The 16,212-nt window shown below is 30.9% G+C and overlaps 1 protein-coding gene across 4 annotated transcripts in view; it reads left to right on the forward strand.

Moving 5' to 3' along the window:
* The window catches only part of LOC143067273 (uncharacterized), an 80,175-nt gene that overhangs the window by 53,061 nt on the left and 10,902 nt on the right, over positions 1-16,212 (forward strand). For all 4 annotated transcript variants that reach the window (XM_076240399.1, XM_076240401.1, XM_076240400.1 and 1 more), the window contains 12 exons: positions 3,179-3,250; positions 5,219-5,388; positions 7,297-7,422; positions 9,457-9,605; positions 10,402-10,532; positions 11,341-11,476; positions 11,786-11,854; positions 12,436-12,551; positions 12,929-13,010; positions 14,076-14,150; positions 14,405-14,497; positions 15,938-16,024. In XM_076240399.1, the coding sequence (XP_076096514.1) occupies positions 3,179-3,250; positions 5,219-5,388; positions 7,297-7,422; positions 9,457-9,605; positions 10,402-10,532; positions 11,341-11,476; positions 11,786-11,854; positions 12,436-12,551; positions 12,929-13,010; positions 14,076-14,150; positions 14,405-14,497; positions 15,938-16,024 (1,306 nt within the window). The remainder of the gene's footprint in view (positions 1-3,178; positions 3,251-5,218; positions 5,389-7,296; positions 7,423-9,456; positions 9,606-10,401; positions 10,533-11,340; positions 11,477-11,785; positions 11,855-12,435; positions 12,552-12,928; positions 13,011-14,075; positions 14,151-14,404; positions 14,498-15,937; positions 16,025-16,212) is intronic.

Below are 16,212 nucleotides of genomic sequence, written 5' to 3' on the forward strand. Positions count from 1 at the left end.
CAGAATGGAACTATATTAATGAAATCTTCAATGCAGGTTTTGAAAAGAATAGTTCTAAACCATTCTGGAACTATATGAAAGCAAAGAAACAAGATAATATAGGAGTAGCACCACTAAAGTCAAATGGAGGCCTCACAAACGACAGCAAAGTAGAGGCAGATATTCTAAACAACCAATTCAAATCAGTATTCACAAAATTAGATCCGAACTCACAAATACCACCGCTACTCATGTACAACACAGCTCTTAGTCACAACAGAGGACCTACTAAAGAGTTTCGACAGTGGCATTCAACTCGATATGGCTAAACTCAACTTTTCAAAGGCATTTGACACTGTGCTACATGACAAACTACTGGCTAAATTAAAAAGTAACGAAATAGATGGTAATCTGAACAAATGGTTAGCAGCATTCCTGCAAAAACGATCAATGCAGGTTGTCGTAGAAGGTGAGCACTCAGAATATGCCCACGTAGACTCTGGCGTACCACAAGGCACAGTACTAGGACCGCTGCTTTTCCTGTGCCACATCAACGACCTCCCGGAAAGCGTAAAATCTTAAGTTCGCTTATTTGCAGACGACTGACTGCCTACTCTATCGAGAGATTAACAACACAAAAGACCATCAAACTCTCCAAGAAGATCTAAAAGCTCTGGAAGTATGGGCACTAAATTGGGGAATGAAATTTAACGCAAAAAAAAAGCTATATAATGAGCTTCAAACAAAAATCAACACACTTCTAACAACTAGACAACCACATACTAGAACAGGTACAAACAAATCCTTACCTAGGTCTTAACATATCTGATGACCTAAAATGGACCAGCCACATAGGGAAAACAACAAGCAAGGCAAGCTGTACACTAGGGTTCCTGAGATGAAACCTGTGTCAGTGCCCCCAAGAGTGCAAAAAACTTGCCTACTTAGTACTTAGCCATGGTAAGATCCGTACCAGAATACGGTGCTGTCATGTGGGACCCACTCACAATCAGGGAAATAGAAAAAATAGAAAGCATACAGAAAAGAGCAGCACGTTTCATTTTGCACGATTTTAAATCCAGAGACACCGGCTGCGTCACAAATATGCTTTCTAAGCTAAAACTACCACCTCTCCAAGAACGAAGGAAACATCAGAGGCTAACTATGTTCTACAAAGTGGTGGATGGATTGGTGCCGGCTATTGATCCAACTAATTACTACAAAAGACCAGAAACAAACGCCAAGTCAAGGCAAAAAACTTTAATGACTTTCAATACACAAACATCATGGAAAGACAAGAAACCAGAAATAGCAGATCGTACAAATTAATAGACTGCAAAACAGACATTCGAAAGAACTCTTTTTTCCAAAAACAATAGTGGAGTGGAAACATCTGGACGAGGAAATTGCATGTCAAAAGACAGTTCAGGGATTCACGGCTGCCCTCCAACGGTTGGACTAACCAACCCGCTCTCCTTCCGGTGCGCATATATCCGCGATCGGATCCTGCACTGTGTAATATACAGTTACAGATACAAACTTAAGAAATATAATTGGCTTTAAACTGGGGGGAAGGGAGGGGGGTAAACTAGCTTTCGGTAACTGCAAGTACTCTCAGATCTGTACCTGGTGTCTTTTTTGTTGCTGGGTTGTTTAAAAACCCTGTCACGTTTGTTTATTTATTAGTTGTTTTTCTGCTTAGTTGTATCGATCTGACGAATAAAACCCTTTTTCAGATGATTTTTATAGTGTGTTCTTATGATGCAAGTGTTACACAACTGTCCCAGTTTAGATTCAGGTTTAGGGGAGGGTTTTGGCTCCAACAAGCTAGTTCAACCCCGCTACATTTTGTTTGTATCTTTCTCCAGTCAGGTTATTCAGTGGTTGCTGTATATCATATTTTTTTCTCGTTCATTGTTTTGTCTGTTAGTTTTCACGTTTGATTTACATTTGTCATTTTGGTGTCTTTTAAAGACGATTGACTATGCGTGTTGGGTTTTGTTCATTGTTGAAGGCCGTACGGTGACATAAAGCTGTGCAATTCTATGCCATTTTGGTCTTCTTCCTTGTTAAGGACTGGATTCTTAATAGAATGCTTTAAGTCCACTAGACGGAGATTAGGTGGAGAAATATCTCATTGGCCATCATACCATACCTTCCTCGGCTTATTTCTATATTAAGAAACGCAATCCTCGCTTTCGGTTAAACGGGAATTTATATCTTGGTAACTATATATTGTGATTGAATTGGTTCAATTCAGATGGTTTATCAGACTTTGAATTTGTATTTTTTGTTATTCAGTTTTTAATTGTTGTTGTTCAAATTGAAAGTGCGTAAGCCGCACAAGCCTTTACGTTTGCGACCGGCTTATCCCCCAATCGTCCTGCCATGTTCCTGGATGCATAAGTAGCATTTTTAAAGAAAGTTAAATGTGTGAAAATTGGATACGACCACTTGCAGTGTTGTTTTTTGTGGCTCAGTTTATCATCCTCGATTTTTTAATTGGCCTTAACTTACAAATGTATTTGCAATTGCTATAAATTATAATGCTTGTACGCTTAAATTTTTAGAGTAATGTAATACTTGAAGTAGCCTTTGCAATGTTGCGACTTTGTGTTTATTAAACTACTTGCGTTATAAATTTATAATACACAATTTGTGTCAGATATCTGTATCCAACTAACTAGAATCGATATAGTGCCAATGCATATACTCGGATTAAAGTGGTGGTTCAGTTGTAATACTGTAAAGTTGTTCGTTAACAGCATTAATTTATATATATAGTACTGTAATATATTAAGATCTTAGCTGAATAGCTATCAATTAATGTTATATAATATGATTTGTAAAACTTCATCATTTATTTTATCTTGGATACACAACCGATTATTAGGAATAAATCGATTTGTTAACATCACTCAGGAACCTTAAAATTTTGATAATAATTACTCATAGTAATTTAGATATCTTATTATATCTCTAACACCTAACTTATAGTGTTAGTTTGAATGCTGAGTTCCAAAGTAGTTATAGCTATAAAGCCAACCACGATGCTTGCAACACGTTTTCTACTGAGTTACTTCAGTCTTGGATAAAAATAGACTAACTGGCTTGATCCAGATTTAAGACAGATCTATAACACGACTATACAGTGTGTTGACTTTCTTTAAATTATTTAACAAATGATATTTTTTTACAGATTAGGACGTTATAGTGCTGAGATATTTAGAGCATGCCGTCTTGTGGTTGACACAGGCCTTCATCATTACAAGTAAGTGACATTCAACAGGTGTTTGCTGTGTATTTACTACACCCTATCTTCTGTGTATGAGCCTCCTTTGATTAGGGGCACCTCCATATGGCCCTTAAATCTAGATACATGTACAGTCAAACTTTTTTCAGAATAATAATAATAATAATAATAATAATAATAATAATAATAATAATAATTAATAATAAAATTCTTTATTTAACGAAGGTAACACATTTAACAATTACATGTTAATCTTCCATGAGGCCTTCAAAAACTATAAATACAAATAGAAAACGGAAAAAAATACATACAAAATAAAATACAGAATACAGTTAAATATAGCAGCTTTTAAAAATATTGAATAAGTACATATGCATTCAATAGAAGAAGAAAAAATACATTAGTTTCGTGCATCTTTATTCTGTTCAGTTAGAAAATAGTTTGAACAGTTGGTCTTAAACGTATCTAATTAAATTATCTATTTCTTTAACATGTTTAATATTATTTGGTAAATTATTCCAGGTAATAAGACTAGAATATTTAAATATTCTTTTAAAAAAATCAGAATTAGGTCTTTAAAAGCTGAAATTGATATCATGGATTCAAAACTATAAAAAAGGGCCAGGTGAACTTTTCTCATCTCTTGTTGTCTGTCATATATATGCTTGTTGTCTGTTGTCATCAGTCCTTTTACTTTTTATACCAAAATCTTTTCAATGGAAACTACTTTGCCAAATTTAATCAAACTTTAACACAAACAGCATTGGAGTGGCTAGATGAAAAGCTGTGTCTGTTAACTGAAATCAGCTTATTTTTGGAATAACTAATTTGGTATAATGGGGGGGGGTATTTTCCCTAAAACTTGATAAAATATTGTGGTCAAGCAATATTATGATTGATAGCAACATACCTAAGGCAGCAACCATTTGATTTTCGGGGGGGGTGGGGGGGGGGGGCTATGTTTTTTTTTCTGTACAAACCTTTTTTTTCGCCTGCGGCGAAAAACAATATATTTTTTTCACGACAAAGTCGAAAACAATTTTTTCTTTCAATTTTAGCATTGCATATAGTGGCAGCTGAGGGTGAAACAAACATTTTTTTTTTCTCAGAATCAAAAACAAATTTTTTTTTCTCCAAAAACTGGAAACAAACTTTTTTTCCAAAAAAAACCATAGCCCCCCCCCCCCCCCCCCCCAGAAAATCAAATGGTTAAATTGCTGCCTAAATAAAAAAAAAATCTGATGTGTGGCATGCTGACTGTCCTAAGAAGGGGCTGGCTCTAGTCATCATCAGTTTTTATCTCTATAAAAAAACACCTCTCCCAATTGGGGGGGCTCATTCCTGGATCCACCTAAGATGGTTGCTCTCTAAGTTTATGGTTCTCATTGATGTTGTACTACAAGGTTCCATACCAAAAAAAGGAAGGTTGGGATTTTAGGCAACAGTGACAAAAGACATGCAGAGATAAAGTGTAAACAGGGGAAAAAAGATCTATAGCCAAACAACATAAACAATATCAATAAAAGAGAAAATTTTGTCACAAGTTATATTCTAGTCCACAAGGTCAGAGAGTGTCCATTGTTGAAAATGCACTTACAGCTAAGTGAGCAACACAAGCTTTGAAGAGCATCTTAGTTATTTCAACTTTTACTATTATTTAGTTTATGTACAGTTTATTTGAAAACAATAATAAAAAATATAGATCACAGATGAGTTAAAATATATATATATTTCAATTTTAATGCCAAAAAATGGCATTTTGCACCAAACGGAGATCATTTGGAGCTTTTAAATGATATAAACCTTTTAAAAGTAGGGCCAAACTGAATCGATTTTTTTTGTAATTTTTGTACCTTATCATTAAGTAACAACTAATAGTGTAATAAATAAAATTTGTAATGAAAAAAACAAAAGTCTTAATTTTTCGCTGAAATTTTTGTACCCGCGAGCCTTAGACCTAAAGAGCTGCTTTATTTGCATTTACAGTTGGACAGAGGAACGTGCCATTAAATACATGCTGAACTTCACAGCATATGGACAAAGTGATATAACGAACGAAGTAAATAGATACATAACATGGCCCGGCCAGGCATGTGCATATAAAATTGGAGAACTCAAGATAAGGGAACTACGAGTTAAAGCAGAAAAAGAACTAGGTATGTTTATTTCTAACAAAAATTGTGTATTGTTTAAAAAATAGAAGGTGTGGTATGATTACCAATGAAACAACTCTCTACCTGAGACCAAATGACGTAGAATTTAACAACTACGGGTCACTGAACAGCCTTCAATGGGGAGCAAAACCCACACTATCTAATAAGTTATAAAAGACATTAGACTTCTATCACTTGAGTCCTGTACAAGTTCTTTTATTTAATTGGCAAGCATAATTATTTGTTATCTGTTTACTATGAAGTATATTTGATGTGGAAAAATGCAAAGTTGACTTGTAAATAATTACCATACATGTTTTTCTAATGTTTGCCTGAAAGCATGCAAGAAACTTAAAATTACATATATAAAATAAAAAAAACATTTAAACATTTCCTCGTTTATAAAAGAAAAAGCATATTTTTTCTATATTGATTGGAGGTTTTATTTAATTGTACTATCAAGATGTAGTACAAACAGATTTATATTGTATTCCATAGTACAAGTGTTAAACAACATAATATTTGCTATACATCAATGTCTTTACTTTATACATTTTGTAACTTATTACATACTATACAGTTTTGATCCCATATTCACATTTTAATAAAAATTTCCATATGATTAAATCAAATATGTAATAAAAAATATACCTTCATGTGCTACTTTTTTTAGTAAAATGAGGTCGAAATATTGTATGTTTGCTCAAAATTCGGATTTGTAGCCGTATTTTCCCTTTCAAAAGAAAGACATAACTTTTTTGTTTAAAAAGATAAAGACAAATTGTTATTTTGTTAAATAATTTGTAATTCCTGTATTTTATAAGTATCCTAAAATATTGATACATTTTTTATTCAGAAATAACTCATATTTATCAAATGTTCATGAATGTAGAAAAAGACATCATTTTTTTATCAAATTTACAAAAAATGCACTATTTACGTTTTCATGAAAATTGGCACACATAATCTTCTCGCGTAATCAAACCAAATGGCATTTAAAAAAAAGGGGTCCATGAACTGGTTTTCAAGTTAAATAAGTTTGAATTATATAAATCAGTCGAAAACTGCATCTTTTCTCGATAAGTCATAGTTTGAAGTCCAGAAAATAACATTTAACGTTAGCAACGTCATTACCTCCCCTGTAACTGTATCGTTTGCCCTTAAATTGCAAATTGTCTATTTATAAAAGATATTGTTCTTCTAACATTAGTTATTACTGTTAATTTGTTCTCATCCTGAAAATGCATGAAATATTTGCCACTGGATGTTACACAACCAATAATCAATCAATCAATCTATCATGCGTATATATATATGCTCCTCTGAACAGTTTTAAAGAAGTAACTCACTAAATAGACTATATTTTCCTGGTTCAAAAGTATTTTTCACTTGGTGTCTAATAGTCTGGGACATAATATATTATCAACATACATGTATACTATTCCCAGTCTACACATAGTTTATTGAATTGACTACCGTTACCATTGTTATTCAGAAGAGATGGATAATGGGATTTTATTTATATCCTTTTATTTTATTTTTATAGAAACATTGATTTTGTGTTTTACATGGTATTTTGATACTACTATGTCATACTTAGTATAGTTAGTTTGAGAAGTGATATTTTGTTGAGCATGTTGAGAATATGTCAGTAGTAAATGAATGAAAATGAACTGCTTGCAACTATTTGTCCATAATCAGTATTTTATTAAGTGCTTGCATCATTTAAAGTTTACTTAGTACTGTATTCTCAAATATTTTAATGTTTAATTATATAAATGCTATGTCACTTGCTTGTTCACATATATTGTTGTACATTGAGGTTGTTCAAAAAACAATTTTATTGCAGCAGTGATATTATTGATAACTTGTAGTTCGATATAGATTATGTAAAAAGTGATTTGATTGCAGGAGATCAGTTCAAAATTGATGAATTCCACCTAGTTGTTCTACAGAACGGAGCCATGCCATTATCAACCCTGGAGACCGTTACTGATTCCTGGATAAATCAAGTCAAAAACACACTGGGCACAACAGGTACATGTATCTGTATGCATGTGAATATGTATTCAAGCATATTTAGATTTTATTCAACATAATCATATACCGGTAATACAAAAATTTTATCCATAAATTAAAAACACCATTTTGACATGTAATCATGACAATGTTTAAGATTGGTAGTGTTTTATAATACAGACGTATCAACCATATCATATATGTTGACGTTTACACATCTGCAGATATACCAAAAACAGTATGTGATCTTGAGCTTTAATATTGTTTACCGGTATATTATACTTTCAATAATGCAGATGAATGTGTTTGCTTCAATTTCATATGATTTAAATGTCGTTTACATGGGGAAATGGATATGAAACGCATGCACTTGAGAAATGTGAAATCTAGTCTTGTAATAACTTGTCAACTTCCAAAGAAGATCAATGAAATTGTGTTTCGATGTGCAGAATATTTACGATGCAGAATGCCTATATTTCATCTTTTCAGGCTTTAATTCAATTAGAAACAGGGCAAATATCACATCTTATCTGGTTTTCTCCCGTTTCGTACAAATATTTGGTTTTCCGAAAAATATCCATAAAATTGAGAATGGATATGGGGAATATATCAAAGAGTCAACAACCCAACGAAAGAGCAGACAACAGCCAAAGGCCACCAATGAGTCTTTTATGTAGCGAGAAATACCTGCACCTGGAGGCGTGCTTCAGCTGGCCACTAAGCAAAAATATATACTAGTTCATTGATAATGGATGTCATACTAAACTGCGAAATATACACAAGAATCTAAGATTAAAAATCATACAAGACTAACAAAGGCCAGAGGCTCCTGACTTTAGACAGGTGCAAAATAGCGGCGGGGTTAAACATTTTTTTCTAGATTGTTTTATTGTATTGATTTTTTCCCCCTGAATTATATCCCTTTAAAAAAATTGAAGCACAACAGCTAATAGTCTAAAGCTCGGGATCACATCCTATTTTTTGGTATATATGCAGATGCGTATACGTCAATGTATATGATACAGTTGATACCTGTGTAAATGACCGACCTCTATTAGCATGTACTCGCAATTTCACATGCAATGTTTCCATGAGGCCTTAAAGGTGAAATGCATTAGCAATATAGCTCCTATTTTTGTGATTTTGTAATTTATTTTATGAAATTCCACATTCATAAAATAAACCTATATTCATAACACATCTGCTGCAAACCATCCCCTTGATAACATAATCATGATATAATTGTTTTTTTTCTTCAATATATGGTTAACTGGGCAGGCCTTGTTTTAAGGGGGCTCGCAGGTATGAATAATTTTTTTTTTAATATAGGATTTCACTGTATTTTTTTTATAAATGAACTTTATCTTACACTTGATAGTAAAATGAAATAAAAAAATGGGGTCACCCTTCATACAAGCTCACAATCTGCCTCTGCAAGAAGCATGCATTTTTACCTTTACCTTAGCTGTATTTGGCATAACTTTTAGGAATTTTGGTCTTTAATGCTCTTCAACTACGTACTTTATTTGGCCTTTTTAACTTTTTTGGATTCGAGCACAACTGATGAGTCTTTTGTAGACAAAACGCGCGTCTGGCGTATATACAAAATTTAGTCCTGGTATCTATGATGAATTTATTTTGTGAAAGTCCTTTTTTTCTGTTGAACTAACAGGAGAAAAAGAACTAAATTACAGAAATCAATTAAATTTTACAATTATCAATTTTAATGCCAAAAACTGGAGCTTTTTCAATGATATAAACATTTTAACAATCATCTGGGGCCAAACAGAATCGATTGTTTTGGTTGATTTTTGTACCATATATATCATAAAGTAATAATAAATAGTGTAATAAATAAAATTCATAATAAAGAACAAATGTTTAATTTTTCGCTGAAATTTTTGTACCCACAAGCCTCCTTAATCTGTATGTTATGTAATTTATCAAATGTAATTATAAATAGAATAAAGAGATGTACTTTGGTGTGTTGTTCTTCTTTGTAATAATGATCTATGCCATGCTATATAACTAAATCTCTAAAATTATATTTAGAAACACCAGAAGATAAGTTTAATGAATTGCAGACCAGTTTTAGTGAATGGTTGCTAGCTGAAAATCCTGAATTTGCTACAATAATTAATGATCGTAGATATGATGACAGACTCGATGACTACTCTATCGAGTTATTTGACAGATGGAAGGTAACAATTAGTTCAATGATATCCTAAACATATTAAACCTAATGTCATGTATATAATTTGTTAATCATTTCAAACATAATGTCATGTTTTTATTTTGACATGTTTTGTTTCAAATAATGCCAATATTTTAATCATAGTTGAGCAAAGAATCAAGAAAAACATTCCTAAAACGATGAACCTGTATTGTTTTTATGCCAGAATTATTCATTAAAATCCCAAACAAGTTTGAAATTTACATGATTTAGACTGATAAAAATAATGTTAAGTATTTCTTTAGGAATTCATGGGATTCCCTCAATGTTTTATTTCTGTCCTTTGTGTCTCAGACCAGTTCAAAAATCAGTGCCAATCAACAATTTTTACAAGAATTATCAATTATGCCCCTTGGAAATATTGATTTTATATATTGAAAATTGCATAATTTGATAGCACTCTCACAAGTTCAAATTTTGACAGATTTGTATCAAATTTATATCAAAGGTTTATGTCAGCAATGTCTTAGACAATTTCAAAAATCATTATCATTTACTTTGTCTTTTGAAGTTTTCAAATCATCTTTTAAAACAAAATGCCTAACGAGAAGGCTTCTTACACTAAGTGTAATTTCATTTGTAGAATTCAAACTAAGAACAAAGCTGATAAAAAGGGATGCAGTGGATGCTATAGTAGCATTAGTTCATATGTTATTTTTTTTTTAAATAAAAAAAATCATGGAGACTGTTATTGATTCCTAGAAAAATCAAGTAAAAACAAAATCAATTCCATCTTGATGATTTTTCCTTTTGTATTTACATAGAACCAAGTTGATTGGTATCTAGACCAGTTATCAAAGATCCAAAAAGATAGCTTGACCGACAAGTTGAAGGTAGATTATGATATATTCAAAGATTTCCTGCAGACCTACCATGATGGATATGAATGGAGAATGTAAGTTAACTTAAAACATTTATAATATGATAAGTTATGTAGCCGTAGTTCTAGGATTTTTTTGACAACAAAATTACTTAAGATTACAGTTGTAGACAAAGTGTTCACCTATTTAAGTATGTGCACCTGTAGAATTTAATAATGTCCCCCATGAAATAATGTCCACTGGACATTATTTCATAGTTAATACTGTCCATGGACAATATTTTCTTATTTAGATATGTCCCTGACACAATTTCTTATGAAAATATGTCCTTAGGTATGAAAAAGTGTCCATGAAAATGTACATTATTGAATACTTTAATTCTGTCCAGGTGGACATTTTTTCACAGGACATTTATTTTCTTTTGCCATCTTCTCATAATAAATATTAAAGTTCTTCATATTTGATTTTATACTTTAAACACTTCATTCTTATTGTTCTTCTTTCTAGCATTAGCCGAATATTTCTTTGAATAAATGTCTCTTTATTCACTTCCATCCATTATTTGTTTGTTTAATTTTGTTTTATTAATCAATTTCTAATCAATCTTTCAGATTTTATTAAAATTCAAGTATAATAAAACTTTGTATTATTTCCTTCGGAGGACACAATAGCAACTACTATGAAAACTTGTCCTGTATGTGGACACCAATTCATAACTTTTGCAGTTAAAACCTGTCCAGTTGAGGGACAATATTTCATGGCAATGGACACTACTTAATACCAAAATTCTATGAAAAACATTCCAACTGATTACATGTTATCTATCTGTCAGATCCCTAGAATAGCTAAGAATATATGACACTGTTTTATATTGATTTGTAGGTACAATTCACTAAATCCTATAAACTTCCTGGAAGGCCCACAATCTGATCCTGATACTGTTGTTAAGAATATGGCGAAGCATACAAAAGGAGATTTTGAAAACTTCATAACGAGAATCCAAAATATGCCAATTCAGGTAAATATATTTTACTCCTAACATAATCTGGTCAGTGGACTATTGATACTCGTACATTTGACAGAATTAATCAACAAATACCAAAATATCTTTCAGATTACATTAACATTTGAAGGAAATCTCAAAGATGATAATTAGAAAAAATCTTATCAAGGTAAAAAAGTTCAAAAAGTATGGACTATAGATTTGATTGATTATTAGAAAAATGATCAGCAAGGGATTTATCGATCTTGGAAAATTCAGGAAAAAATCTGTTAGATATATACCAATACACAAATATTTTCATGAATACTTTATTTTATTTTTCAGCTTGGGCAAATGAAAGAAAGATTTACCAAGGCAATTGAAGTTAATCACACATACAATAAAGTATCAATTGTAAGTTTCATGCTAGCTTATTCAAAGTCAACTCACAAACCATGTCAATCATTTGAAATTAATAACAAATAGTAGAAACCTGATTTTATAAAAGACATTATTGCATAGCAATATAATATTTCCCACAGAATGTAACCAAAAGTTAGCGTGCAATAAATTCTAACATTGCACTAGTGCAATAAATCTTCAAATTTCATGACATCATCAATGACAAAATCTTAGTTTAAACCAATATTTACTTTTAAATATTATATTGCTATACAATAAAGGGTTATTGCATGAATATTGGGGAATATTGTCCCTCGTAGAAATATATTGCACTTGCAAGCTTGTGCAATATAAAATTCTACTCAGGACAATATTCCCCAATATTCATGCAATAACCCTATATTATTTGATAATTTGTTCAATCATATATTTCAACATATTTTATAAACGACCCATACTTTCGTTAAATTTCTGTTGATTGTAATGACCAAATATGAAATATGAACTATTTTGATGAAAAGAAACATATGCATATATTGTCTAACAAATGACAATGAAATTTCTCCAATAAAAACATTCTGTTTTTCTCCCAGGAAAAGGTACCAAAAATAATAAGAGAGATGATTACTGAAGACAGCGAAAACTTTGTGTTATACAAACCATTCACAGAGGATTTAGACCAGATTTCAACCATAAACCATGAAGAAAAGTAAGCTTTCAATTCAGTTTAATCTTCATTTATAATTCATTAGTTAAATAGAAATTATAACAGACAGGAAATAAAGCTTCCTAAGAACACAGCTATATCACATATTTACTTGCATCTTTTCAAATTTATTTCATTATTAACATGAATAGTGACATATTTTTTTAAAGGTTTGATTTATCCAATATTAAAGCCCATACATAAATTTCATACAGCCGAGGTGCTTTTCTGGATATTCCTGTCAGTACTTGTTCAGATTTTTGATAAACCTAACCTTATTGTGAGAAATTAATTCATAGTTCCAAATAAAGATATATATGTTACTATGAAAATTATTTGAAATTTTGAAATTTATATAAAAACCCCTATTTTCTTTGTAGGGAAAATATAAGGGAAAAGGCGAAATTAGCAATCACTGATTACATGAGGTCTTTAAATGAAATGGAGGTTTTCATAAATGAGGTAAGCAATCACATAAGTAGGAATGTTCATGTCAAATATGTTAAGATTCAACAAGATAATACTCATATACACCTGCCTTCTTCGAAACAATGAAACTTTCAGATTTAATCATTACATATTGAGAATTAAACAAAATTAAATGAATGCTGGATAAAAGAACAACAGAGATAAAAACTCTTCTCTAACTCATTCCTCGTCAATTTATCCCTTTCTGCACCCATTGTATGAAAAATATTTATTTGTTAAAATCCGTCGAATTTTCTTGCTTCCCCCTGAATTTCCTATTGTGATGGCATAAAAAAAGGTGACCATGTCTGATGACATCACATAGAAAGAACACATCTTTTTGCAGATCATTGGAAAGGAAGGATTAACTGAAGTTTGACTGAATATTGTTTGAAAATCATTAGAGAAACAGATTCCACCACCAAATCTCATGTCATAAGATATTTAGAATCAACAAAATGAAGATTGAAAATATAATACACACAATTCATTATGCAAGGAATACAAAAAATTGCATTGTGTTTTTATTACTCTTTGTCACTGAGATTGGAAATCATTTAAACAACACACAGATAGAGGGACTTGTGTCAAGTTAAAGTGTAAACTATATTTATTTATTTGAGTATTGCATATGCAAGTGTAAAATAGATAAGAATACCAATATGCCTATTTCTGAAATGTAATACATGTGTTTTTGATATTGTGTTATTGAGTTTGTGTCCCATTGACAACTACCCCTAATCTTACCTCACATCTTTTTTTCTTTATAAGTCTTTTTTTTAAATAAATTTCCATAAGATACTTTCGACACCAAACATTGGAAAGCCAAATATTTTGAACAGTTATTAAAACATATATTTAAAAGCTTTTTGTTCCCTACATTGGCTTGAATGAGAATCTATTTATGTAAAACTTGACTATTTTTTTGTTGTTTATTCCAAAGTTACTTTAAATCTAACTAATAGCTTTCTGAACAAAGTTTGTACAATGAGTTTAATCGGCTGTTATATCATGTATCCACTGGTTACTTAAAAATGAATATTGTTTATGTAATTGTAGACTTATCTTAAGCACACAAGACCAGGTTTAGGTGTAGGGTCGTGGGATAGAGGTATGGACTATTATAAGGCTTGCTTGATTGTATGAAAAATATTTATTTGTTAAATATTTATAAGTTGAATTCATGTATTTGGTTTTGATGTTATATATATATGTTATATTTGTTATTCTCGTGGGATTTTGTCTATATGTGTTACATTTTAGTGTTATGTCGTTGTTCTCCTCTTATATTTAATGCGTTTCCCTCGGTTTTAGTTTGTTATCCCGATTTTGTTTTTTGTCCATGGATTTATGAGTTTTGAACAGCGGTATACTACTGTTGCCTTTATTTGAAATGGCATACCTCACTGCAACTTAGTCCAGAAGAAGTTCACAGGAAAGGATTGGAAGAAGTTTCCCGTATTTCTACACAGATGAAAGCTGTGAGTTTTCGCAGTTTAAAAATACTAAGAAAATTGACTTAAGAAGGCTGGAGGGTACAAAAATTTCAGCAAATTTTTAAACATTGTTTTTCATTACAAATTTTATTTATCGCACTATTAGTTGTTACTGTATGATATGGTACAAAAATCAACCAAAAAAATCGATTCATTTTTAGCCCCATATGACTTTTATAATGTTGATATCAGTGAAAAAGCTACAAATTATCTCCCTTTGGTGCAAAAGTGCCATTTTTGTGGCATTAAAATTGAAATATCTTTTTTAACTCTTGGTGACCTATATTTTTTTTTCAAATTTTTCAAATAAGCTGTACTTAAACTAAACTATTGTAAAATTTAAGCGATTTCTTATTTCATATCAATATTGTCTGTATTTCTCCTGTAAGTTCAACAGAAAAAAGTCCCTTAATAAAAATGTATGCTTCTTTCGAAATTAGTTGTTGAGATTAAATGAACAGTGAACTCATTTTTTAATTTTATTTTTCTATTCAGTATATGATAAAGTTCATTTGTAGAAAAAAATAGCAAAATCCTATATATTTAAAAAAGATTGATACCCATGAGCCCCTTAACTCAAAGACACCACTTTATATAAAAAGAATCCAAATAGATGATTCAAATCAAATTGTCAGCACACACATGAAAATCATTAATCCAAATTTAACTAAGTTGTATTTAATTCAGGGTATGATCACTACACTACTTCTAGTAAAATAAAGTGATTGATTATTTTTAAATAATATTTTCAAAATTGCAAATATTTTCTTCAGCTAAACCATGGATAATAACTAAAATTCTCAATTAAGAAAGTTGTGCTTATATTCATTACACATATACAAGTATTTCTATCTTATACTATACAGTACTTCAAGATATCTTTCACAACCATTCAGAACTGTAAATTGCAGAATAGAAATTATATTGTATTTCCTTTTGTAAAGTGTCCATTTCTGGTAACTATATACATTGCGCTTGTGTAATCCCTCTAATTATCTTTTTTATTTCGAAATATGTCATTTAATTAGGAATTTCAGTAATTTTGTTTCATATTACATTCAATTTAATAAACTCATCCTAGATACCAGGATTGAATTTTGTTTTTACGCCAGACGGGCTTTTCGTCTACAAAAGACTCATCAGTGAAACTGGAATCCAAAAAAGTAAAAAAGGCCAAATAAAGTACGAAGTTGAAAAGCATTGAGGACCAAAATTCCTAAAAATTTTGCGAAATACAGCTTAGGTAATCTATTCCTGAGGTAGAAAAGCCTTAGTATTTCAAAAATTCAAAGTTTTGTAAACAGTTAATTTATAAATATGACCATATCAATGATAATTCATATCCATACATGGCGGCTTGTTTTTATGATACCTTTATTTATTTTTTTAGGTTTATTGAATTAAGTGTTTTTTTCTATTCTATAGATATTTAGGAAAATGGGAATGAATGGAAGTATAAAAGATGGTTTCAATCAACTCAAAAATGATTCTTCATACTTCTTAAAAACAGAGGTGAGTATATTTTTTGCTCAGTATTCATACTCATAGTGGTAATTATCATACTTTTAAAAAAACCTGATAAATATTATATAAAAATAAATTATTTCAATGAATAATTCTTAGAGATTCTATTTTTTTCCCTTTTCTGCATCATCATAAACTTATTAATAAGAAAAAAGATTTGGTGACCGTCTCGAGGT

Source organism: Mytilus galloprovincialis, chromosome 3, assembly GCF_965363235.1.
Source record: "Mytilus galloprovincialis chromosome 3, xbMytGall1.hap1.1, whole genome shotgun sequence".
NCBI lineage: Eukaryota > Metazoa > Mollusca > Bivalvia > Mytilida > Mytilidae > Mytilus > Mytilus galloprovincialis.